The sequence below is a fragment of the Bos taurus genome, chromosome 2 (genome assembly GCF_002263795.3).
Source record: "Bos taurus isolate L1 Dominette 01449 registration number 42190680 breed Hereford chromosome 2, ARS-UCD2.0, whole genome shotgun sequence".
NCBI lineage: Eukaryota > Metazoa > Chordata > Mammalia > Artiodactyla > Bovidae > Bos > Bos taurus.
The window spans coordinates 106879507-106903559 of NC_037329.1; the positions used below are offsets into that span (position 1 = coordinate 106879507).

At 48.1% G+C, this 24053-nt stretch overlaps 1 protein-coding gene across 1 annotated transcript; it reads left to right on the forward strand.

Moving 5' to 3' along the window:
* The first annotated feature begins 19334 nt into the window (after positions 1-19334).
* On the forward strand, positions 19335-21879 carry CDK5R2 (cyclin dependent kinase 5 regulatory subunit 2). The gene has a single exon (XM_002685576.6). The coding sequence runs from the start codon at positions 19551-19553 to the stop codon at positions 20670-20672; it is 1122 nt and encodes a 373-aa protein (XP_002685622.1). The 5' UTR covers positions 19335-19550; the 3' UTR covers positions 20673-21879.
* Positions 21880-24053: the final 2174 nt, after the last annotated feature.

The window sequence follows — 24053 nt, forward strand, 5'->3', positions numbered from 1 at the left end:
AGTTAAATAAGTATTACTGTTAACATTCAGAAAACGAAGATCATGGCATCCGGTCCCATCACTTCATGGGAAATAGATGGGGAAACAGTGGAAACAGTGTCAGACTTTATTTTTCTGGGCTCCAAAATCACTGCAGATGGTGACTGCAGCCATGAAATTAAAAGACGCTTACTCCTTGGAAGGAAAGTTATGACCAACCTAGATAGCATATTGAAAAGCAGAGACATTACTTTGCCAACAAAGGTTCGTCTAGTCAAGGCTATGGTTTTTCCTGTGGTCATGTATGGATGTGAGAGTTGGACTGGGAAGAAGGCTGAGCGCTGGAAAATTGATGCTTTTGAACTGTGGTGTTGGAGAAGACTCTTGAGAGTCCCTTGGACTGCAAGGAGATCCAACCAGTCCATTCTGAAGGAGATCAGCCTTGGGATTTCTTTGGAAGGAATGATGTTAAAGCTGAAACTCCAGTACTTTGGCCACCTCATGCGAAGAGCTGACTCATTGGAAAAGACTCTGATGCTGGGAGGGACTGGGGACAAGAGGAGAAGGGGACGACAGAGGATGAGATGGCTGGATGGCATCACTGACTCGATGGACATGAGTTTGAGTGAACTCTGGGAGTTGGTGATGGACAGGGAGGCCTGGCGTGCTGCGATTCATGGGGTCGCAAAGTCGGACACGACTGAGCTACTGATCTGATCTGAAAGCAAAAGACTGGATACAAATTAAATGTTCATCAATAGGGGATTGGTTAAATAAAGTATGGTATCTCTTTAAGATGGGTTACTAGTCAGTTTAAAAAGAAAACAAAGCATAAGGTAGTTCTTTATAGTATTGTTTGGAATGATACACTGTTGAAGGAAAAAGCAAAAAGCAGGCCATTTGTATAAATTGGGGATGGAGAGAATTCAAGTCTTCCGTGGAATGTTCCAACAAAGAACCCTGGGCTGCCCTGTCTCCAGGCTCCTTGTGATATGTAATAAGAAAGGTCAGCTGAGAAGGAGTCTTCTGTGACTTGTAGCCAAAAGCATCCAGTTACAACTCTGAGGTCTGTAGAGATCTTTATGTTTGGACCAGGAATAATGCAGAAGAGTGAAATCTTTGATTTGCAGAAACTCTCCAGTTGACTCAATTTTAACTCCAATGGGCGTCCCCAAGTGCTTTCTCCCTCTGGGTATGCTGAGCTCTGGATCTCTGGGCAGCCAGTCCCTCACATGATGCAGATGTGGGGCTTCTGTGTAGAGATGCAATCTGGCAGAATTCAACCTGCCTTCTTTTAAAAGACAACCTCATCAAAACAAAAATGCTGAATGCCTGAAAGAATGTGTGTGCAGTCAGGGGCAAGAGGGTAGTGCACTGGATGCTAAAATCAAGCCTTATAATGTGGAATTTAGACAAGCCATTCTCTGCCTGCAGAGTTCAGTTCAGTTCAGTTGCTCAGTCATGTTCGGCTCTTTGCAACCCCATGGACTACAGCACGCCAGGCCTCGCTGTCCATCACCAACTCCTGGAGTTTACCCAAACTCATGCCCATTGAGTCGGTGGTGCCATCCAACCATTTTGCCTGCCAAAGGATCCAGATAATCCTGCCTTGCCACAGTGACTGTAGAGCTGAGAAGTCTCTGGACCAAGCCATGTGATCTGAGAACTTGTCCACATAGCTGAAAGTGTCCTGTCAGTGTCATTCAGACAGTTTCAAGGACTCACTGTCACTCACTCATCTATTCTTTCAAGAAAATTATTTGTCCCCTGCACTCTATTAGGTGCTAGAGATACAACAGTGAGCAGAACTGAACTGGCCTTGCCTTTATTGACTTCCTGTCTGGAGGAGGAGATGGCCATTAGTTGAATATTATCCAATAGGTATACAATGGTAACTGAGCAAAGTATGGTAAAGGAAGTGTTCATGGTGGATAAGAGTGGTTAAGAAAGATACTTGTATTGAATAGGATCAGGGAAGGCCTACCTGAGGAAATGATACTTGAGCTGATATCTGAAGAATGAGTGAGAAAATTAGGTGATGTGGGAGAAAAGTGTTCCAGCAGAACAAATAGTTCCTGCAAAGTCCCTGGGATTGGGGGTAGAATAGAACACTCAAAGAATTGGAAGAAGGCTAGTGTGGTTAGAGGGCAGAGGTGGGGTGGGGGTTGCTGGGAGGCGAGACTAAAGACTGGAAAGGCAAAACCAAGAGACATATTTTTGTAAGAGCCAAGAGCTTTTGTAAGAGCCATTTGTGGTATAGAGTATTGGTTGTTCTTCAATATCCTTTTCCCCCTCTATTCTTTCAGTGTTTAAATCCTAGAGTTTTGGCTACCCATTTAAAAGATAACTTTCCATACTCACTTGCATATGGATTTGTCCATGTGACCAAGTTCTGATCAGCAGGTTGTGAGCAAAGGACAGGCTTCCATTTCCTCCTATTTCTTTCTCATCGGCTGAAATCTTCTCGCTGGGCTGGAGGAGTCATTCTAGACCTTGAGATGGAAGCCATATGCTGAGGATGGCAAAGCAGGAAAACAGAGAGAAACTAGATCCCCATCATCATGAAGCATCCATTGCAGCCCCAGGCTGTTAAACTCAGACTATATGTGACATGTTGATAAATTTCTGGTGCTTCCCTCGTGGCTCAGATGGTCAAGCATCTGTCTGCAATGCTGGAGACCCAGGTTCCATCCCTGGGTCAGGAAGATCCCCTGGAGAAGGAAATGGCAACCCACTCCAGTACTCTTGCATGGAAAATCCCATGGACAGAGGAGCCTGGTAGGCTACAGTCCATGGGGCACAAAGAGACACGACTGGGTGACTTTACTTACTTACTGATAAATTTCTAACCTGTTTAAACTATATATATATATAGTCTTTATCATGAAAGTTACACCTGTATTCTTAGTTACTGTTACAGACTGAATATTTGTGTCCCCTCAAAGTTCATATGGTGAAATCCTAACCCCAATGGTATTAGAAGGCAGGGCCTTTGAGAGGTGATTAGGTCATGAGGGTGGAGCTCCCATGAATGGGATTAGTGTCTTTATGAAAGAGGCTCCAGAGAGCTCTCTTGCCCCTCCTGCCATGTGAGGACACAGTGAGAACACATCTGTGAGCCAGGAGGGGAGCTCTCACCAGACACTGAACCTGCTAGCACTTTGGTCTTGGACTGCCCAACCTCCAGAACTGTGAGAAATAAATTTTTGTTATTCAAGCCACCAGCCTATGGGACTTTTGTTATGGGAGCCTGGAAGGACTAAGACAGTGACACACCACTGAAGTGTTCTTTGTGACAGAATCAGATTTCTGTCTTGAAGTGATCACTCTGGCTGCTGAGTGGAAGGCAAAAGCAGAACTACTGGAGCCCCTGTCAAGGAGGATGGTGTCTTGGACCTGCAGAATAGCTATGAAGATTGTACTGGAGTCTATTAGAACACCTTTCACCTGGTGTAGTGGAAAGAGCATAGACCCTGCTCTCAGGGAGCAGGGTTCTGCTCCTGGATCCACTCCTTTGTCGCTATGACGTTGGGCAAGTTACTTAGCATCTCTGAGTCTCATCTATAAATACAAATTGAGGTTCTCTGTAGGGTAGGGGCTATATGGTTAATTTTAAGGTGGCTTTCAGGTTAATTTTAAGGTTGCTTGAATTGCAACATCAGCTCTTCCCTGGGTCAGCAGCCTGCTGTCTTACCCCCCAGAGACTTTGGACTTGCCAGCCTCCATAATAAATCTTTCCTTAAGATGAATGTGCCAATCCTTTAAGATAAATCCCCCCTCTAAACTGTCTATCTACACACCATATTAGTTTTGTTTCTCTGAAGAACTCTGACTAATAAAGGGTAAAGTTTCTATCAATTTATAATATACATAACAGTGAGTGCACAATTATGAAGGGCACAGATCGCTGATTTTGTACAGAGTGAACACACTCAACCACTATCCACAAGAAGATATAAAACATTGGAATTCCATGAAGGTAGCTGTGTCAAAGGCATAGTGTTTCACTCTAAATCCCTACATAAAAACAGATATAACAATCAGCAAAACTACAATCCCATGGATAACATTTACAACAAAATTAGATGGCAAGATATCCCCCACGAAACCCAAAATATAAGTGGGTGAGGACAAGGCACCAAGACCCAGAATTGGCACGTGTGCAGAAGCAAGCAGAGGAAGCAGTGAGCTTCTGATGAACCTAAGAATAGGAGGGACATAAAGATAACTGATAGGTGCTGGTGGGTCAGTTTATAGCAGAAACTGGAAGGGGTTTTACCTAATCCAGCAGTGAGTGCTGCAGCAGCAGCAAGCAGTCTCCAGGAAGGTTTGATATAAATGAGCACTCTAGCCCTAGTGAACTCTCAAGATGGGCCAGCCATCAGGGCTCTCTGCCAGGACAGGAGCCCACGCTAAGAAGAAAGTACTTGGAGAAGAATCAAAACTGGGCAGGATAGGTACAACAAAGATAAAGACAAGACAAGGCTCAGACAAGAATGGGGAGGGGAGCAGAGCCAAGAAACCTTAGAAAGCATGCTGCCACATTTTTTATTACTACATGAGAATAGCAGAAAAGGGAACTCTGAACTTAGGAGATGCACTCTGACTGGAGTCGGATACAGCTGAGCTCACACACACACACACATCCTAGTATAGGCCTTATGGTGAATATATATATATTGTACTGTAAAGTGTTTTCGACAGTGCTTCTATCAATCTGGGGGCTTCCCTGGTGGTTCAGTGATAACCAATTCACCTGCTAAGCAGGAGACATGGATTCAATCCTTGGGTTGGGAATATCCCCTGGAGAAGGAAATGGCAACCACTCCAGTATTCTTGCCTGGGAATTCCCGTGGACAGAGGAACCTGGTGGGCTACAATCCATGGAGTCGTAGAGTCAGACATGACTTAGCAACTAAGCAACAACAGCCTATCAATGTATACTCATTACCAGTGTGCAAGAGTTCTTGTTGCTCATATTCTTACCCACACTTGCTCTTTTCTGTCTGTTTTCATTTTAGCTATTTTGATGGACTATAGTGAAATCTCACTGTGGTTTTAATTTACATTTTTCCTGGTGTCTAATGAGGTTTGGCACTTTTTCAAAAGCTTAATGGCCATTTAGAGTTCCCATTTATAAAACACCTGTTCAAGTCTTTTACCCATTTAAAAAATTGAGTTGTCTCTCTTTTCCTTATTGATTTATTCATTTTTATGATTCTGAGATTCATCTTATATTCTATAACCAGTCCTTTGGCAGATATATATTGGTTTAGCCAAAAAGTTTGTTTGGGTTTCCGATAGATATTATGGACATTATGGAAAACCCAAACAAACTTTTTGGCTAACTCAGTATTTCTTCTTCCATTTTCTGGGTTTCCTTTTTTATTCTCTCAATGATGACTTTTGATAAATATAAGTTCTCAATTTTAGTGTAGTCCAGTTTATCAATTTTTTTCATTTGGTTAGTTATTTTAAATTTTATGTCCTGTTTACAAAATCTTTGTGTACTCCAAGTCATGGAAATATTTTGTTATGTTATCATCAAGAAGCTGTATTCAGTCTATGGTCCATTTAGAATTGATTTTTGTGTATAGAATTTATTTTTGTGTATAAAATTTATTTTTGTTTATAGAATTGATTTTTGTGTATAGTGTGAGGTAGAGATTAATTGTCTGGCACCTTTTATTGGGAAAAAAAATCATCCTTTCCCCTGGGTATTAGAACTTTATCATAAATCAAGTAACCATAAATTTAGGGGTCTGTTCATGGAGTTTGCTCCGTTTGTCTATCCAATATCATGCTGTTTTAGATATTATAGATTTATAATAAGTTTGGATATCTGGTTATTGGGTAAATAAACCTTCCAACTTCTTTTTCTTCAATACTGTCTTTACTCTTTTGGCTCTTTGATTTCCATATAAATTTTAGAGTCAGCCTATCAATTTCCATTGAAACATCTACTGGGGATTTGATTGGGATTGCATTTAATCTTTTGACAAATCTGGGAGAAGTAGACACACTATTGAGTTTTACAATCCATTAGTATATATTTTTCTCTTTATTTAGGTTTTCTTTTTTTTACTATTGTTTCCTAGTTTTGCATGTAGAATCTTGAATATTTTTCATTAGATTTATTTCTTGATATTTGATGCTTTTTTGATGTATGATAAATGACATCACTTTAAAAATTTCAATTCTAATTGAAATTATATATAGAAATATATATATAGAAATACAATTGATTTTAAAATATTGACCCTTATATCTGGTGACCTTGATGAACTCTTTTGTTAGTTTCATACATTCTTTTTTCTTCATGTACAGTCTTGTAATCTCTAAATAAAGTTTTCTTTCCATCTTTATACCTTTTACTCCTTTTCAGCTCAGATCTCCAGTATAATGTTGAATAGAAGTAATAATAGAGACATTCTTGTCTTGGTTTTAGTATCAGGAGGAAATCTTTTAGTATTTCACTAGTAATTATAATATCTGATGTGGTGGGGGTCCTGCACAGGTGTGTGATTCTTTGAGGAGAACATCTTGATAAAGAAAATGACCTAGCCTGGGGCATTGGAGCCTGAATGGGGTGAGAAGGATCTTGCAGTAGAAGGGTGGTACAGTACGGGGCTTCAGAGCCCAGGAAGACTAAGGAGGGCATGTTAGGCAGCCTGGTGTGGTGTGTTGGTGCCCCAATAAGGGGAGGCAAAGGTCTACATGTGGTGAGAGGTATTAGACACCGAAGGATAAGGAGAACTTTTATGTAAGGGATGGCCTGGCACAGGGTATCAGAACCCTAGATCAGATAGAAAGACATTTATGGAAGATTTGCAGAGGAAGGGAAGTGGAGGTTATAGGAGATTGATAATATACAAAGGGTTGAATACAATCAGGACATATGTTGAGGAAAGTGGGATACAGATTTCTTACTGTTAGAGAAGTTATAAATATGAAAAGAGGTACAACTAGAATGAATGCTACAGCTATACGTGAAAATGCCTGCAGATTACAAAACTACAGCCCACTGTATGGGTTGAATGGCTCCCCACCTCTGCCTCCCCCTCCCCAAAGTTATATCCATATTCTAACCTATAGAACCTACAAATATGACCTTATTTGATAAAAGGGCCTTTGTTTATATAATTAAGTTATGGATCTCAAGATGAAATCATCCTGTGTTTTGAATGGGCCCTAAATCTAATGGCAGGTGTCCTTCTAAGAGAAAGGCAGTGGTTCCTGCATTATAGGCAGACTTGAGAGACACAGAGGAGAAGGTGATATGAAGATAGAGGCAGAGACTGGAGTGATAATGTCTACTAGCAATGGAGCTCCAAGGATTGACACAGTCATCAGAAGCTTAGGAGAAAGGCATGGGATGGATTCTGCCTCAGAGCCTTCAAAAGGAACAAAACCTGCCAACACCTGGATTCTGGACTATGAGAGAAATTCTTAATTATTTCAGGCCACCACGTTTGTGGTAATTTGTTACAGTGACCCCAGAAAACTAATACAGCCACTAAGTCCAAATGAAATATTATCCCAATTTTATCTTGACCCCAGGAACTGTCATAGCATTTCAACACCCTCTGCATAAGGAAACAGGTAACAAAGAGGGAGTTGGAATGGAAACAGCATCTTAACCAATTTTGGTTAAAATACCAGTTCTTCAAATTTTGGAAAAATCATAAAACTCTGAATACATGAATAGGGCCCCTCCCAGGACATTGGAAGGGGTCTGGCCAAGTGAGAGTCCCTGAAGCTTACAAATGATAAGTTTTACAGGTGGGAGGCACAGTGCAGTGTTATAAAGCCAAGCACTAAGTCAGATGGCCTGGGTTCAAATTCTAGTTCAGAACTACCTGGCTGTTGACTTCAAACAAGTTACTTAAGCTTTCTGTGTCCCAATTTCTTCCTCTGTAAAATATAAATGATAAAAACACTATTTACCTCATGGGGTTATTAACATGGTTAAGTGACATGATACATATAAGTTGCATACTACATGTAACACACATAGAACATGACATACCCCGTGGTAAGTACTCAATACACATTAGCCATTTTATGATTTACTGGGCCAGCCAGTGTTCTAGGCATTGGGGTATAAAGACAAATGAGAAATGGTCCTTGCCTTCAAGAAGCTCATTTTAGAGGGGAAATAGAATATAAAATGATCATAATACATTTGCTCAATTGGGATCTATATATGTAGTAGGAGACTAAGGAAATATATGAAAAGATAAACACCAAATCTAGAACACTGGTTATTTCATTGGGCAGTTAGTGATAGAGAAAAGAAGGCTATTGGGTAGAAGATGAGGAAATGGAACTATAGGCAATATTTTATTATTTAAACCAGGTTTGTTGTTTTGGCTTCTCTGGTGGCTCAGCAGTAAAGAATCCGCCTGCAGTGCAGGAGCTGCTGGAGACACGAGTTTGATCCATGGATCAAGAAGATCCCCTGGTTGGTTGCATGGCATCCCAACTCCAGTATTCTTGCCTGGAAAATCCCATGGACAGAGGAGCCTGGCAGGCTATTGTCATAGGGTTGCAAAGAGTCAGACAAGACTGAAGCAACATAGCACACATGCACACACTTATTGTTTTACTTTTTACAACTTTTTGTATTTTTCACTTATTGCATAGCAATTTTAAAGATTCCCAACCCTCAATCATAGCCTAGAAACAGTAGAGGTGCTAGACACTGAGGGGCTCTTTGGGCTTGGACAATGAGTTCTCCCACAGGTCTGTGCTAGAGACCTTCTTCTGTTTTCTGGACATATTGTGCAACCTTTGGGAGGAGGATGGAGTCCCCATAACAACTGAGATTGAATTTCCCTCCACCCCAACAGAATCAGACTAGGAGTCGGATTTAATTTAACATCCTGGAATGTGAAGTCAAGTGGGCCTTAGAAAGCATCACTATGAACAAAGCTAGTGGAGGTGATGGAATTCCAGTTGAGCTATTCCAAATCCTGAAAGATGATGCTGTGAAAGTGCTGCACTCAATATGCTAGCAAATTTGGAAAACTCAGCAGTGGCCATAGGACTGGAAAAGGTCAGTTTTCATTCCAATCCCAAAGAAAGGCAATGCCAAAGAATGCTCAAACTACCACACAATTGGACTCATCCCCCACACTAGTAAAATAATGCTTAAAATTCTCCAAGCCAGGCTTCAGCAATATGTGAACCGTGAACTTCCTGATGTTCAAGCTAGTTTTAGAAAAGGCAGAGGAACCAGAGATCAAATTGCCAACATCCGCTGGATCATGGAAAAATCAAGAAAGTTCCAGAAAAACTTCTATTTCTGCTTTATTGACTATGCCAAAGCCTTTGACTGTGTGGATCACAATAAACTGTGGAAAATTCTTCAAGAGATGGGAATACCAGACCACCTGATCTGCCTCTTGAGAAATTTGTATGCAGGTCAGGAAGCAACAGTTAGAACTGGACATGTAATAACAAACTGGTTCCAAATAGGAAAAGGAGTACGTCAAGGCTGTATATTGTCACCCTGTTTATTTAACTTATATGCTGGACTGGAAGAAACACAAGCTGGAATCAAGATTGCTGGGAGAGATCTCAATAACCTCAGATATGCAGATGACACCACCCTTATGGCAGAAAGTGAAGAGGAACTAAAAAGCCTCTTGATGAAAGTGAAAGTGGAGAGTGAAAAAGTTGGCTTAAAGCTCAACATTCAGAAAACGAAGATCATGGCATCTGGTCCCATCAGTTCATGGGAAATAGATGGGGAAACAGTGGAAACAGTGTCAGACTTTATTTTTGGGGGCTCCAAAATCACTGCAGATGGTGACTGCAGCCATGAAATTAAAAGACGCTTACTCCTTGGAAGGAAAGTTATGACTAACCTAGATAGCATATTCAAAAGCAGAGACGTTACTTTGCCAACAAAGGTCCGTCTAGTCAAGGCTATGGTTTTTCCTGTGGTCACATATGGATGTGAGAGTTGGACTGGGAAGAAGGCTGAGCGCCGAAGAATTGATGCTTTTGAGCTGTGGTGTTGGAGAAGACTCTTGAGAGTCCCTTGGACTGCAAGGAGATCCAACCAGTCCATTCTGAAGGAGATCAGCCCTGGGATTTCTTTGGAAGGAATGATGCTAAAGCTGAAACTCCAGTACTTTGGCCACCTCATGGGAAGAGTTGACTCATTGGAAAAGACTCTGATGCTGGGAGGGACTGGGGGCAAGAGGAGAAGGGGATGACAGAGGATGAGATGGCTGGATGGCATCACTGACTCGATGGACATGAGTTTGAGTGAACTCTGGGAGTTGATGATGGACAGGGAGGCCTGGCGTGCTGCGATTCATGGGGTCGCAAAGAGTCGGACACGACTCAGCGACTGATCTGATCTGACAAAGAAAAAAAAAAAAAAGAAACAAAATGTCTTGTTCATCAATTTGTGTTGAGTGAATGAATGGAAAGATGAATTCTGAATGGACGCTGAGGTAGTCACACAATCACTATCAAGACTGTGTATTTGGATCATAGTGTAGGATAGGAAAATATTGTCCTATTGCAGAATAATCCAGAAGCTACTTGAAAGTAAGCAGCCTCAGAGTTAAGAGAGAGAGATGAACCATGTTGTAACCCCAAATTGTGGTTTTGTTGGGGCCCCGGCCATTCTCCTGAGAGAGCTCCCCAAGGGCAGGCCTGACAGAAGTCCTGGAAGAGAACCCTGGGGCAGCTTTAAAGCTCAAACCTACCCCTACCCTGCTCCTCAGAGACATTGTGCTAATGGCCCTGATGATAACAAATGGTTCTGTGTGGCCACAGCTGCCTCTTACACTGGTTGGGGGCAAACTTGATTCAGAAGCATGATGGAGGGTAAAGCATCAAGTTTCCTATTTAGCAGGAAGCTGATATCCAAGGAATGCAGCCTGGCAGCTGCCCAGAAAGAAGACTTGACAATTGTGCAGGCTGTGGGGAAATGGCTTTCTTGTCCCAAGGCTTTTACTTTGAGGGTTACTGGGATTCAATGAACACCAATCACCAGCTACAGTTTGCACAAGGAGGTTTGAGAAATTCAGCAGGAAATAAGCCTTGGGGTCAGGAGCCAGGTTGTGGTCTACAGTGTTTCATCCAGATTCAGTCCTTCGCTGACAACCAGATGCGAGAGACCATCCCCTTCAGTCATCAAGACCCAACGCGTACTTCTCTGAAGTTAGCAACAAATGTCCAGAAGGAAAATTTCTAGGCAGGAAATTCTATTTATTGGAACTTTTTTCCTTTGCAAATATTAAATTTGCTACTCAAATTACTTTAAGATTAGAAGTGGGAAGGAGGGGTATTTATTGGGTCATAGACTTGCATTAGGTCCAGCTGGATCCAGGGGCTAAAATTACATGAGGAATCTATCCCTCCATATGTTGCCTCTGTTTTCATGGGTATTAGTTCAGATGACCTCTCTCCATGTAAGGGCAAGAGAGTCACCAACATCTCAATGCTTAGCAGCCTCAGAGGAAGAAAAACATCTGATTCTCAGTAGTTCTAGTAAAACTCCAAGAACTGAATCATCTCATTCTTAATAGTTCTAGTAAAACTCCAAGAACTGCATCTTGTTAAGATTGGCTTTGGTTGTCAGCCCATCTCTGATCCATTGTGACTGGGGAGGTAGATGGTCAGATACATAACTATTAACGCGGCTGTTGGAAGTATCAGGTGAGATCTTGCCTAAGGATGTGCTTTGTAAGCTGTAAAGCACAGTATTCAGCTCAGGTCTGGCCATTAGGTATATGGAAAAGACATGCCCATTGCCCCATGCAAACCACATGAATTGAGAGTGTGGGAGAATTAATTTCCCAAAAGCAAGTTAGGGTATTCTTACTGCAGGGAGGCTGGATGCTCTTCTGGCAGCAAGAGCAGTGGTGCTTAACAGAAGAAACAGGTGAGACCCAGCCATCTCCCCAAGTTTTCCTCTTTCTCTTAAGACCACCCAAAGAAATTATGATTCCATGGGTCTGAGATAGGTCCCAGAAATTATATTTTTACAAAGTTCCTTCAGATGACTCTGCTAGGCAGAGTAGTTTAGAAGCTACCAGTTAACCTAGCAGACAACCTCCTTACACTTCTCCGCTGCCTTTTTGTTCATTTGCTCAGTCATGTCTGACTCTGTGACCCCATAGACTGTAGCCCACCAGGCTTCTCTGTCCATGGGATTCTCTAGGCAAGAATTCTGGAGTGGATTGCCATTTTCCACTCCCTACTCCAAATCAGAAGTGAGTATGGGACTTCCCTGGTGGTACAGTGGATAAGAGTCCACTGCCAATGCAGGGGACACAGATCTGATCCCTGGTCCAGGGAGATTCCACATTCCATGAATCATCTATACCCCTGCACCACAACTACTGAGCCCGCTGTCTGGAGTCCTCAAGCCACAACTACTGAAGCCCATGAGCCTAGAGCCTGTGCTTTACAATAAGAGAAGCCACCACAATGAAAAGCCTGCGCACTGCAACTAGAGAACCACCCCCACTCCCTGCAACTAGAGAAAGCCCATGCGCAGCAACAAAACCCCAGTGCAACCAAAAATAAAAAAATATTTTAAAAAAAGTGAGTGTGTGTGCAGCTCTAGGTGATAAAATCAGGATTGATTTTTTACTTAAAGGAAATAAAAATAAAGGGTTGATCTTATATTTTGAGACCACAGAGATGAAAGCGTAAATTAACGAATCTGTTGCAAACCCCATCCCCTCTCAGCCCCTAATTCTGGACAAATAGGAGGTAAACCAAAGTGGCTCCTCTCCAGTGCTGAGTCTTAAGCAGGTCCACCAGGGCTCCTCCCACAAGCATTTACTCACTAACCCTCATTGCTCAGAGGGTAGTGAGCAGGCAGTGGCTGAGGTCTGGCTCTGCCTTGGGAAAGGTGCTTAGCATTTATCACAGCTTGAGGGCAGAGAGGAAAAGGCCGTGGACTGGAGGGGACACAATACCAGATGGAGGAACAGGACCTCAGTTAAAAATTGATTTTATCCCCCTGCCAGTGGTTGCTTAGCTGCGAGACTTCAGGATAAACTGGAGTTAGTTTAGCTGCAAAGGTAGAAGGGGGATGGGCAGGGTTGGTCAAGTGGTCCAGTCTCATTCTCTGTAACTCACCAGAGGACATGGATCAACTTACTACTATTTATTATTATTTTCATCTCTCTGTAATTTCTGTTGTATATTCTTTGAAGGCCAGAGGTCACCCCCGCCCCAATTCTGTTTCCTATTCCCAGCCCCTAACCCAGTACTTTCTAGCGGACAGTTTCTCAAATAGTATTTGCTATCATGGATTTTATAATTTTGCAGAACATTTTCTCAAAACTCTTGAAAAGAAGATCTGACCCTCCATGGAGTCTCTGGAGCTTTGTAGAAACAGCAGGGTGTGAGATGAGTAGCCAGAGAATGCCCTCTGAAAAGTGCAGTCAGAATGCAGGGCCAGCATGGTGCCGGGCACATGGCAGGCACACACAGCTTCACAAAATTAATGAGGCCCACAGTGGACTGGAGAAGGGGCCAGTGCGTGATATGCTGGCAGGTCTTTGTGACCTCAGGAATCAAATCAAATAACCCCCCACCCAGGAACAGTCTGAGTTGCAATAGCTGCCAGCATAATGGCCCAGAAGAAAGGATAGCTCTAAATTCAGGTCTCAAAAGCCAAACAAAAAGAAATGATAGTACAGCCCCTGCCCTTTAATGAAAGATGTTCTAATGAGAGAAGAAAAAATGCTAGTGGTACAGGTCAGACAAACTGTTCCTGCCCTGTAAAAACAATGACAGGATAATTCTGTAATAACTTACATTTTGTAACACCAAGCACCATGCACATATAATATACAAGCATTGTGGAGCATTGTGAGATTAAATAAAATCTTACAGCAACCCTATGATGGTCCACCATTACAGGCCTCAGAAGAATTAAGAAACTTGCCCAAGGGCCCTCAGCTCATAAGTGGAGGGGCTAGGCTTGAATCCAGACCTGCATGACTCTAAAACTCATGTATGAACCCCCACACTGTCTTTTTTTTTTTTAAGGTGACAAATATTTTCAGTGCTATTTGTGAATGAATCAGATCTCTTCCTGGCCCCTCCCTCTGCTAACAAAGGAGTCTGGGACAGTGAGCTCCTTGTTCAGTCCTAAAGAAGGACTGTAACCCAGGGCTCAGCCTCTCTCAGGAGGCAGCCCCTGAACTCCAGGTTGAATTTAAGTCAAGATTAGAAAGGCTCTTGTGATCATGAGTTTAGGGATCTGAACATCCCTAGAGTTTAGGGATCAAGTTCCATGCAGGGGGTGACAGAGGATGAGATGGTCAGATGGCATCATAGACTCAGTGGACATGAGTTTGAGCAGACTCTAAGAGATAGTGAAGGACAGGGAAGCCTGGCAGTCTATGTGGCCACAAAAGGTCAGATACGACTGAGCAACTGAACAACAACAGGGGTTGTTGGGGCAGATGAAAGTGGGGCAGAGGCAAAGATTGTGTGGGAACCCAGGGAATATCTGAGCTAGAGTTCTCAAAGCCTCTTTTCTTTCCCTGAGAGTCTCCAAGACAGAGTTTTCAAACCTCCCTGGGCTCAAGCCAGGGCAGAGAGAACCCCTCTCCCATCCCAGGGCACCAAGATGGGAAGGTAGGACTCCCAGAGTGGAATCAAGATAGAGGACAGAGACAGGGAAGGAGACAGACAGCTACATGAAGACCCAGTCACAGCAGCAGCTTTCCTGCAGCCACCTGCCTGGTTGAGATGGAAACGCTGATTCCAGCTCCAGCCCCCAGACAGGCTAAGAATATCCCAGAAAAGCAACAGCCACCACCCCCACCCTTCTTGATCTGCTCCTGCATCTGGAGTGCTATGCTGGGCTCCAGCAGGGCAGGGAAGAGACAGAGATGCTTGTGGCTGGGGTTGGGGGGTGAAAGAGAGGAAGCAAAAAATGGGCTTGGTGGAGGCAGGAGAAGATGAACTGAGAAATAAAGCTATTGGAGAGCATGTACATATATATATGTATATATACACACACACACACACACACACACACACACACACATATATACATATATTGCTGGGAGGATTGGGTAGAGAGAACTGTTTTTAGGGGGCAACAAAGGGAGATGAAAGCAGGAGCCAGAGAGCCGGGGAGAGAAGGTCCAAGTATGAAGAAGTATGAGGATGTGAGAGGGCCGGCATCAGTAACCTAGAGGGTAGACCAAGGCTTTATTAAGGGAGCAGAGCTTAGAGCAAGGAAAAAGAGCCCCAGCCTCACCCTTGTCCTCCCCTGACCCTTAATCCTGGGCCTTCCAGCCTCTCAGCCTTGGTCTCTTCTCTTCCTATCCTGGAGCACCACTTCCGCAACTGTGCTATCAACCCTATTTTCTTTTCTATAAGTTTTATTTGGGCTCCTCAATTAAGTCCTCCTAGCAAGGGGTCTGCTGAAAAGTGAAAGGCATGAAAACATGGGGTTTCCCTCTTGGCAGCTAGCAGCACCTCCTTTGTTAAGTCCATCTCTTCTCTCTGCTCCATCTCTTTCTACACTCCCCATTGTTGCCTGGGAGGAGGCAGGGTTTCTACTCCCTCCACAGCCTCCCCACTCCAGCTCCCCTGGGGTAAGGTCCTCTGGGGAGGGAGGGAGGGCTGGTGCATATGCTCTCCCTTTGCACACCTCAGGAGCCGAGGCCTTCGGGTGGGAGGACTGAATCAGGGTAGGGGGGCAGCCGGATCCAGGCATTCAGATGTCCAGGCTGAGTCTCTTCTCTGGCTGTTTTAAGAACCTACAATGTCATCAGCCCCTTTGTAGGGGCCTCTTGGAGACATGGAATGCAATGACCTTGAGTTCCAGGACCTCCTGCCTTGATGTTTACTAGGGAGACCCTGGAAGTTGGCCATCTTGGCATCCTGTCCTTTGTTGCACCATCTTTCAGGCTCCCCTCCCCTAAAGCTTGGAGGGACCTAGGAACGTTTACATTGCTGAGAGCCTGCGCACCCCTCCCCTTCATCTCCTGGGTAGAACTGCAGAAGGGCAGGCCTCACATAGATGCTGTGCACACAAGCCTGAGCCCATCAGGCAGAAACATAGAGAACCAGACAGGACTGGAGCTGGAAAGTGAAACAGATTCACAGGGCAGGTTTTATTTAGAAACAGATTCGTAGAGCTAGAAGAGGCTTTAAGAACCATTTTTAAGTTCAATCACAAGATATTATCTCCCTCCTTCAGTGTTTTTTTTTTTCACCTGATAATAAAAACATGTAGAATTCCTGCATTGTAGTATGAAGGGAGAGCTGAAATGACTTCCCGAACTCATACAATTAATAAGCTGTGGACTAAAACTCCTGACAGAGGATGAGATGGTTGGATGGCATCACCAACCTGATGGACATGAGTTTGAGCAAGCTCCGGAAATTGGTGATTGACAGGGAAGCCTGGTGTGCAGTCCATGGAGTCACAGAGTCGGACACTACTGAGCCACTGAGCTGAATTGAACTGAAAACCCCTGCATCCTAGACTATGACTTATCAGATAAAAAGATAAAAAGCAGCCAAAGGGCAGAAGAGTTTGAACAGCATTGCCTTTGGATGTTCCCTTAAAGATGGGGCTCATTTAGGGAATTCCCTGGTGGTCCACTGTCTTTCCATAAAGCACACCTTCTCAGAATGTCTTTCCAGTTTCACTATGGTTATCCTCCTTGGCCTCCACCCTGTAGAGACATAAACTCCCTCTTTCCTCCCTTAATAGTGCAAGCTTTTTTGGTAACAGAAATGCCGTCACTCTTTATAGATTTGCTTTTATTATTTTGTCTTCTTGTCTTTTAAAATTCCATCCATATTCTTCTTGCACATCTTGGACTGAGAACTCAGAGCCCAGCCCTTAACCGAGTTGTTATGTAGCAGCTGCTGCTGGCAGGGGAAGAGGTTAGAAAGATTGATGTTAGGAAGGGCGTCAGGTCCCTCCTAGTCAGTCCGTAAAAGCTTCTTGGAGGAGATGGAATTTCAAGAGCTTGACAAAGGCAGATTGGTGGTCTGAGGGAGGGTCCTGGCCCAGTGATAGGAACTCAGAGATTCAAGAGGGATGACCAGACTAGGAGGGTGGTGATCATGTGAGCCCAAGAGAGGGGGTTTGAGGCAGGGCAAGATGAAGATGAGAAGGGGAAATAAGATGTTTTAAGGCACCTGAAGCAGAGGAGGGAACTCTCAATTCTAAAAGGACAGCAGGTCACTTCTGGGCTTGGAATGGGGATCCCGTAGTGGTGACATCTGTAGGGGCTGCATAGACTCTTGTCCTGAATGACACCAGCAGCAGGCCTTACCTCAGTGAGGGACTCCTGGGAGCAGAGGATCCACGTGCCATTCAGATCCACGTGCCTGGTGTTTCTGCTGGTGCAACTCAGTCTCTATGGGGCCTGTCCTTAACTACTGGTGAACTGACTGTTCCTTGGGTGTCAGATAAAGGCTGACTCAGAAAGCCTTGTAGGAGGAAGTAGGACCAATTACAGAAACTGAAAAGAGGGAACATTTTTCAGTAACTATGGGGAGAATGAGAGGTTGGGCAGGTCAGCTTGAGCTGTGAGAGAACAAAGATCAGATCTAAGGGAACAGGAGAGACCCCACTGAGAAAGTACAATTGAGTGCTGAGTCAGGGAAGGGTACAAGTTGGCCTGTGTAAGGTGGTGTATGGTAGGGAGTCAACACAGCTAGACCACAGGCCCCCACAGGGGTGGGGTGGGGGCGGGCCTGTGGGATAGCTGAGAAAAGCTGGTGCCTCTGTTGGCAGCCCAAGGGGATTCTGAAATAGCCTCTATGCAATGAACTAGGTATACACGTGCATACACACAAGCCCTGACAGCAGTGGATCCTTGGAGCTGGGTTGGTGGTCTCTGAGGAGCATAGAGGTGACTCTGGGGCCAAGTCTGAGAATTCTGCTGAATCCATGTGTGTGTTCTCTTTGCACCCCCCATCAACTGTAGCCCACCAGGCTCCTCTGTCCATGGGATTTTCCAGGCAAGAATACTGGAGTGGGTAGACATTTCCTTCTCCAGGGGATCTTACTGACCCGGGATTAAACCCAGGTCTCCTGCATTGCAGGCATATTCTTTACTATCTGACCCACCAGGGATAGGCGAAGGCTTCTCTCCTCCATGAAACCCATACCTACCTCCAAAGTCCACTTAAGAAGCCAGAAGACTCCTGTGCTGGGGAGCCAGAGAGCAGGCCAGGAGAAGGGTGGACACAGTCCTTCAAGGCAGATGGAACAGCCCAAAACCAGCTGGGCTCCAGACCTGCAGGTAAGGCCTAGAGAATACCAAATCCAGGACAAAGGCCTTATGGGTGCCGAGGAGAGGACAGACAGACCCAGAGAGAAATGGGCAGGACCTAGCCTAATAGCCTGGAGCTGGGAATGGGGTCAGCTAGGACCTGAATGGCAGGGAGTATGTGACAATAAAAACCCATCTCAGCCTGGACCCAGGACTGGCCATGGTGGGACCAACCCTCTGCACAGAAGGCCGGTCTGCTATCTGAGGCTGGACAGACCAATTTCCAAACTTTCCCCAGGGACCAATCACCCATCATCCACCCAAGTGTGAAATCAGGGGATTGGAGGGGAGAGGGGCAAAGAGCACAAGAGCAGTCGCTCAGGGACCAGAGCTCAGGGCCTCTTATCACAGACTCAGCAGCAGAGAATCAGGTCGGCAAACCGTGGCTTCGGCGACAAATCTCAGCGTCTTACCACCCCTAGAGTAAAGGCCTCTAAGGAAGCGGGTCGCGACCTTCAGGCAGACGGGGCCCAGCCAACACCTCATCACAGGCAGAGCAAGAATATACCTGCTGCAGTCTTCCCTGGTGGCCACATGGGGAAAGGGAGGGGAGGAGAGTTAAGAGGGAATCCACCGACTGCTAGATTGGAGGAGCTGGTGCAGTGCGACCCAGCTGGGGCCTGGGCGCCTTGATGAAGACACTTGCCTTGATGAAGCAGCTGCCCACACTGCCTACCGCCCCTTCCTCCCCCCCAGCACATAATCAAAAGGGGAGGGAGGGTGTTCCATGGCATCTCTGCTATCGCGAACCAGTGCATCAAAACAAGTTGATTCAGGGCCCTAGGACCTGTAGGGGTAGGTGGGAGCAGCCTCCCACACCCACCCACCCACCGGTTCTGACCCTGAGGAGGTCCTCGAACCAGCCACCTCCTCCTCCTCTCGCCTTTCTTGTGAAGGGACTGGACCAGAGACCGAGGCATGGGGATGGGCGGGACTTGAGATTGGTATGAGAGATTCTATTGGTCAGCGCAGCTGCCGGTTAAGAGGGCAGCTTGGGCAAGGATTGGCTGCGTGAGACGGGGCGTGGCGCGGCGAAGACTGGGCCCAAGGGGTGGGGCTGACGCTGCAGCTGGCGCAGCTCAGACCCGGAGCAGCCGGCGCAGAAAAGCCAAAGCAGCCGCGTTCTACTGCCCGTTCCCGCGCCCGGGCCGGGGCTGGGCCCCCACCGCCGGGTCCCCGGGGGCTGCAGCAGAGGCGGCGGCGGCGCGGCGGGCAGGGGCACCGCCCGCAGTTCCCGCCGGGGCCCGGGCGCCGGCCCCGCTCTGCAGGATGGGCACGGTGCTGTCTCTTTCACCCGCCTCCTCGGCCAAGGGCCGGAGGCCCGGCGGGCTGCCCGAGGAGAAGAAGAAGGCGCCGCCCGCGGGAGACGAGGCGCTGGGGGGCTACGGGGCGCCGCCAGCGGGCAAGGGCGGCAAAGGCGAGAGCCGGCTCAAACGGCCGTCCGTGCTCATCTCCGCGCTCACCTGGAAGCGCCTTGTGGCCGCGTCCGCCAAAAAGAAGAAAGGCAGCAAGAAGGTGACGCCCAAGCCAGCGTCCACCGGCCCCGACCCCCTGGTCCAGCAACGCAACCGCGAGAACCTTCTCCGCAAAGGTCGGGATCCCCCCGACGGCGGCGGCGCCGCCAAGCCCCTGGCGGTGCCCGTGCCCACTGTGCCCGCGGCCGCCGCCACCTGCGAGCCGCCGTCGGGGAGCAGCGCCGGCGTTCCGCCGCCAGGCTCGGGCGGAGGGAAGCCGCCGCCGCCGCCGCCCCCAGCCCCGCAGGCGGCGCCGCCGGTCCCTGGTGGCTCGCCGCGGCGGGTCATCGTGCAGGCTTCAACCGGCGAGCTGCTGCGCTGCCTGGGCGACTTCGTGTGCCGGCGCTGCTACCGTCTCAAGGAGCTGAGCCCAGGCGAGCTGGTGGGCTGGTTCCGCGGAGTGGACCGCTCGCTGCTGCTGCAGGGCTGGCAAGACCAGGCCTTCATTACGCCCGCCAACCTGGTGTTCGTGTACCTGCTGTGCCGCGAGTCGCTGCGCGGGGACGAGCTGGCGTCGGCCGCCGAGCTGCAGGCCGCCTTCCTCACCTGCCTCTACCTCGCCTACTCCTACATGGGCAACGAGATCTCCTACCCGCTCAAGCCCTTCCTCGTGGAGCCCGACAAGGAGCGCTTCTGGCAACGCTGCCTGCGCCTCATCCAGCGGCTCAGCCCGCAGATGCTGCGGCTCAACGCCGACCCCCACTTCTTCACGCAGGTCTTCCAAGACCTCAAGAACGAGGGCGAGGCCTCCGCCAGCGCCGGGGGTCCACCCAACGGGGGCGCGCCCGCGGCCCCCTCCACCTCCTCCTCCTCCTCGGCCGCCAGGGACAGCTGCGCGACTGGAGCCAAGCACTGGACTATGAACTTGGACCGCTAGGGATAACCCAGGGCCGCGCCCGCCCCCCGCCCCAGCCCCTTACACACACTCGGAGCCCCCGGGACCATCAAGCCGCCGCCGCTGCTACCGCCGCTCCGCGCCGTGGCCGGAGGAGGAGCCGCCCCTGCCCCGCAGGGGAAGGTGGAGGCCAGGATGCCAGAGGCCTCGGCGTTTGGATTTGCTGGGCGCAGGGTGGGGGTGGGGGATGAGCGCGGGAGAGGAACCCCCAACCTCACCCTTTCTATCTGTCTGCGCCCTCATATCTCCAATTCTGCCCGGGTCACCCCCTTCCCTTCTCTGTGTAAGTCCGTCTCCCTTGGACTTGTCCATTTCTTCATCTCCTTCCTGTATCTTCACCTTCCCTCCTTACTTCATCTTTTGCCTTCCCACCTTTCTCCTTGCAGTTCCACTTTCCATTCCTTGGGTGTGTGTTTCCGTCTCCATCTTACCCACTACCTGACTCTCTCTCATTGCCCCGTTTCTCTTTCTGCACCTCTGTCCCCATTTCCCCTTCTTCTCTTTTCCTCGCTCCTGGCATGTGTCACCATCTTCCCCCTGCCATCTGCCTTCCCCCCTCTCCGCCTGTGTTAGCTTGCATTTCTCTCTTCGACTGCGACCCCGTATTCTCCTCCCCAGACCTAAGGAAACATGGATTCTTGATTGGGATCGGCTGAGGTACAGCAAAAATTGCAGCCCCGGGAGCCCAGATAACCACCAGGGTCCTTCGCCCCATCCCCACCACCTCTCCCCACCTTTTCTAACGTGTTGCATGCCGGGAGTTGGGGGCAGGGGGATGCCAGCTTCAGGAGGCTGAGGTTTGGGAGCAAAAATCAACCTAGGAGGTCACCCCGGCGGTGGCGGCGGCGCCTCAGCAGAAGGGTGAGAGGAGACAGAATACTCTTCTTACTCTGAGGGAGGAGCACCCCTCTTCCTTGCCCTTAGGTGTTTTTGTCCCCCCCCACTCCCCAGGTTTAATTTATTTGGTTGTTTCCGGAGGGAGGGGGGAGGGGCGGGGTGGGCCCGGAACTGTCTGAGGTGCTGATCTGAGGCCGGACCAGAATTCTCCTGGGAGGGTACCAGGGACTGGGTTGGGCCTGGTGCCGTGTCCAAGGTGCCAATGATGCGGGCCGACGGTGCGGGCCGCATTGTCTGTCTGTCCGTCTGTCCGGGAGAGAACTATAAAGCGCTGGAAGCGCCTGCAAATGTTTTTGCGCCAGCCTTTTTTTGGGCCTTGGGAGGGAGGGAGCAGGAGTGGAACTATCACAGGCAGGGCACTCGGGCCCCCATGGGCCTAGTGGGGAGGGTCGAGTCCCTGAGAACGGCTACTGTTTCTGTCACCCCTCCCCCCACTGACTTCCATCTTACAGAGAGCAAAGTGAGGGAGCCAAAGGATGAGGCCTGGTGGTAAGGCTGAATTTCTGCCCCACCCCGTCCCCCCACCCCACCCCCCCGCCACCTCTGCCTTCATTTTTTCTGACCACCTGCGCATTAACGCCCAGGCCATTTAGGGGATAAGTGATGAGGACAGCGGAAGTTGCTCTCCTTTTACAGAGTGGCTCATTGAGGCAGCATCAGTTAGTTATTGTTGTTGTTTACTCTCTTTCCTCCGCCTCTCCCTGCCATTCATTCTGTCAAGAGTTCAGTCAGGCCTGACTAAGTCTGTCTTCACCACTCTCAGGTGGGGCCCGAATGCCACACTTAGCCCCATACTCTTTCCCCTACCCATGGGTCTGCTTCAAGACTGTTTCAGCCACATGCCTACCCAGGGCAGCTTTGGGAGGTCCATCCCTGCTTGAGATTCAGACCTAGCCCTTAATCGCCAGGGAGGCTAGTACCCAGGCAGCCTGGAAGACAGGAGCCATTCTTTGGGGTTGAAGGAGGAAAAGTAAGCTATTTAGCCTGAGATTCCTCTTTGGTCCCCATTGCCTTCTTAACCACTTAGCTAAGCGCCCCATTCAGTTTTTCATCGGCCCGAGGAGGCCCTGGCTGCAGTGGAGCGCTGGCGTCTGTGACCCTGATCTCCACGGAGACCTCCGAAGCATTCGGAGAGAGAAGAGGGAGAAGCCCGCCTAGAAAGGCCCTGGTTCGCTGTCCGTGGTACTGACGGGGCGCACTTGACAAGGGTGAGGGAGGGCACGCAGGAGTAGGAGGAGCTGCAGACGGCCTCAGTTAGGTTTTCCGGATAATTTGGGAGTAGATGTGATCCTTTCTGGTGGTAAGTCACAGGAGTCTGGCCCAAGAACTCAGGAAGACTGTCCTCATAGGAAGACAGATCTCAACTCTTCCCCGGACTCTGCCCAGCTCCCTCTCAACCGGCCAGTAGCCGGAAATCCCCAGTCTAGATTTGTGAATCGAGTTCCCGGAGGGAGGTGGGGAGAGCTGGTGGAAGGAAAGGCGGGAGCAGTTGCCCATTGGCTGGAATTTGGCGCAGTCAGCGCGGTGCCGTCATCTCTCTAGGTATGGAAGGAGAGAGGGAGGAGCACTTGGGTCACCCCGCGGCTGTCGCCATAGTAACCAGACTGAACAGGCGGGGCAGGGGAGGAGGGTGCCCTTTCCACTCTCTCCTCTCTGGCGGGGAGGTTGTAGAGAACAATCCTGGTCCCTCTTATTTGGAACTAGTTATCGAGACTATTTGAGTGGGATTTCTGTGTTAGAAGAGCCCAATGGGGATGGAAAAGAGGCTCCTACAGAGACCCTCAAACATCCTTGGGGAGGGGGCTCTAGATTCTGCCCCTGAACGCATAGACACAGCACCCTTCTATTACTACACTCCTATGAGCACTGGAACACACACACATACAGGTGGGTGACAGCGCGCTTGCCTCCAAGTACCTGTGGTCTGGCATTTGGAGACCTAGAATGAGAAAAAAGCCTTAGGGCCTGGTGACAAATTAAATCTCACTTTCCTTGCCACGCCCCAGGCATGAGACATTGCCATAATCCGATTAAGTAGTGAGGGACTGGAGGAGGATCAGCATGAATACAGGGAAGAATTAGCCTCCTGGGTCAAACTTGGTCAGATTCCTGTTTTCTCAGGGAGAAGGTGGTCATTAAGAGAAGGACTCGGAGCAGTCTTTTGAGAAGGCAAAGTGAGAAGGGAGTAAGTGCAGAAACAGAGTGACGTGCCTTCTCTTGATTGCCCAGAAGTGAACCTCTGGGAAAATAAGTCCAGGCTTAGGACAGAGGTGGTGAAGAGGGCCCAGAGGTCTAGAGAGTCCTGCAGGAATGAGGGAGGGGTGGGCTGAGGAAAGAATGGAGATGGAGGATAGGAGACAGAAACCCAGATGGAGCCATGACTCAGCACTTATGCTCAGCAAAGGTTGGAGGGCGGGGTGATTTTTACAGGACAGGGGCAACAGAGAGGGGAGGGGAGGGGAGAAG

Coding starts and splice junctions, on each gene's coding strand:
- CDK5R2 (XM_002685576.6), top strand. CDS start 19,551: ATGGGCACGGTGCTGTCTCTTTCACCCGCCTCCTCGGCCAAGGGCCGG.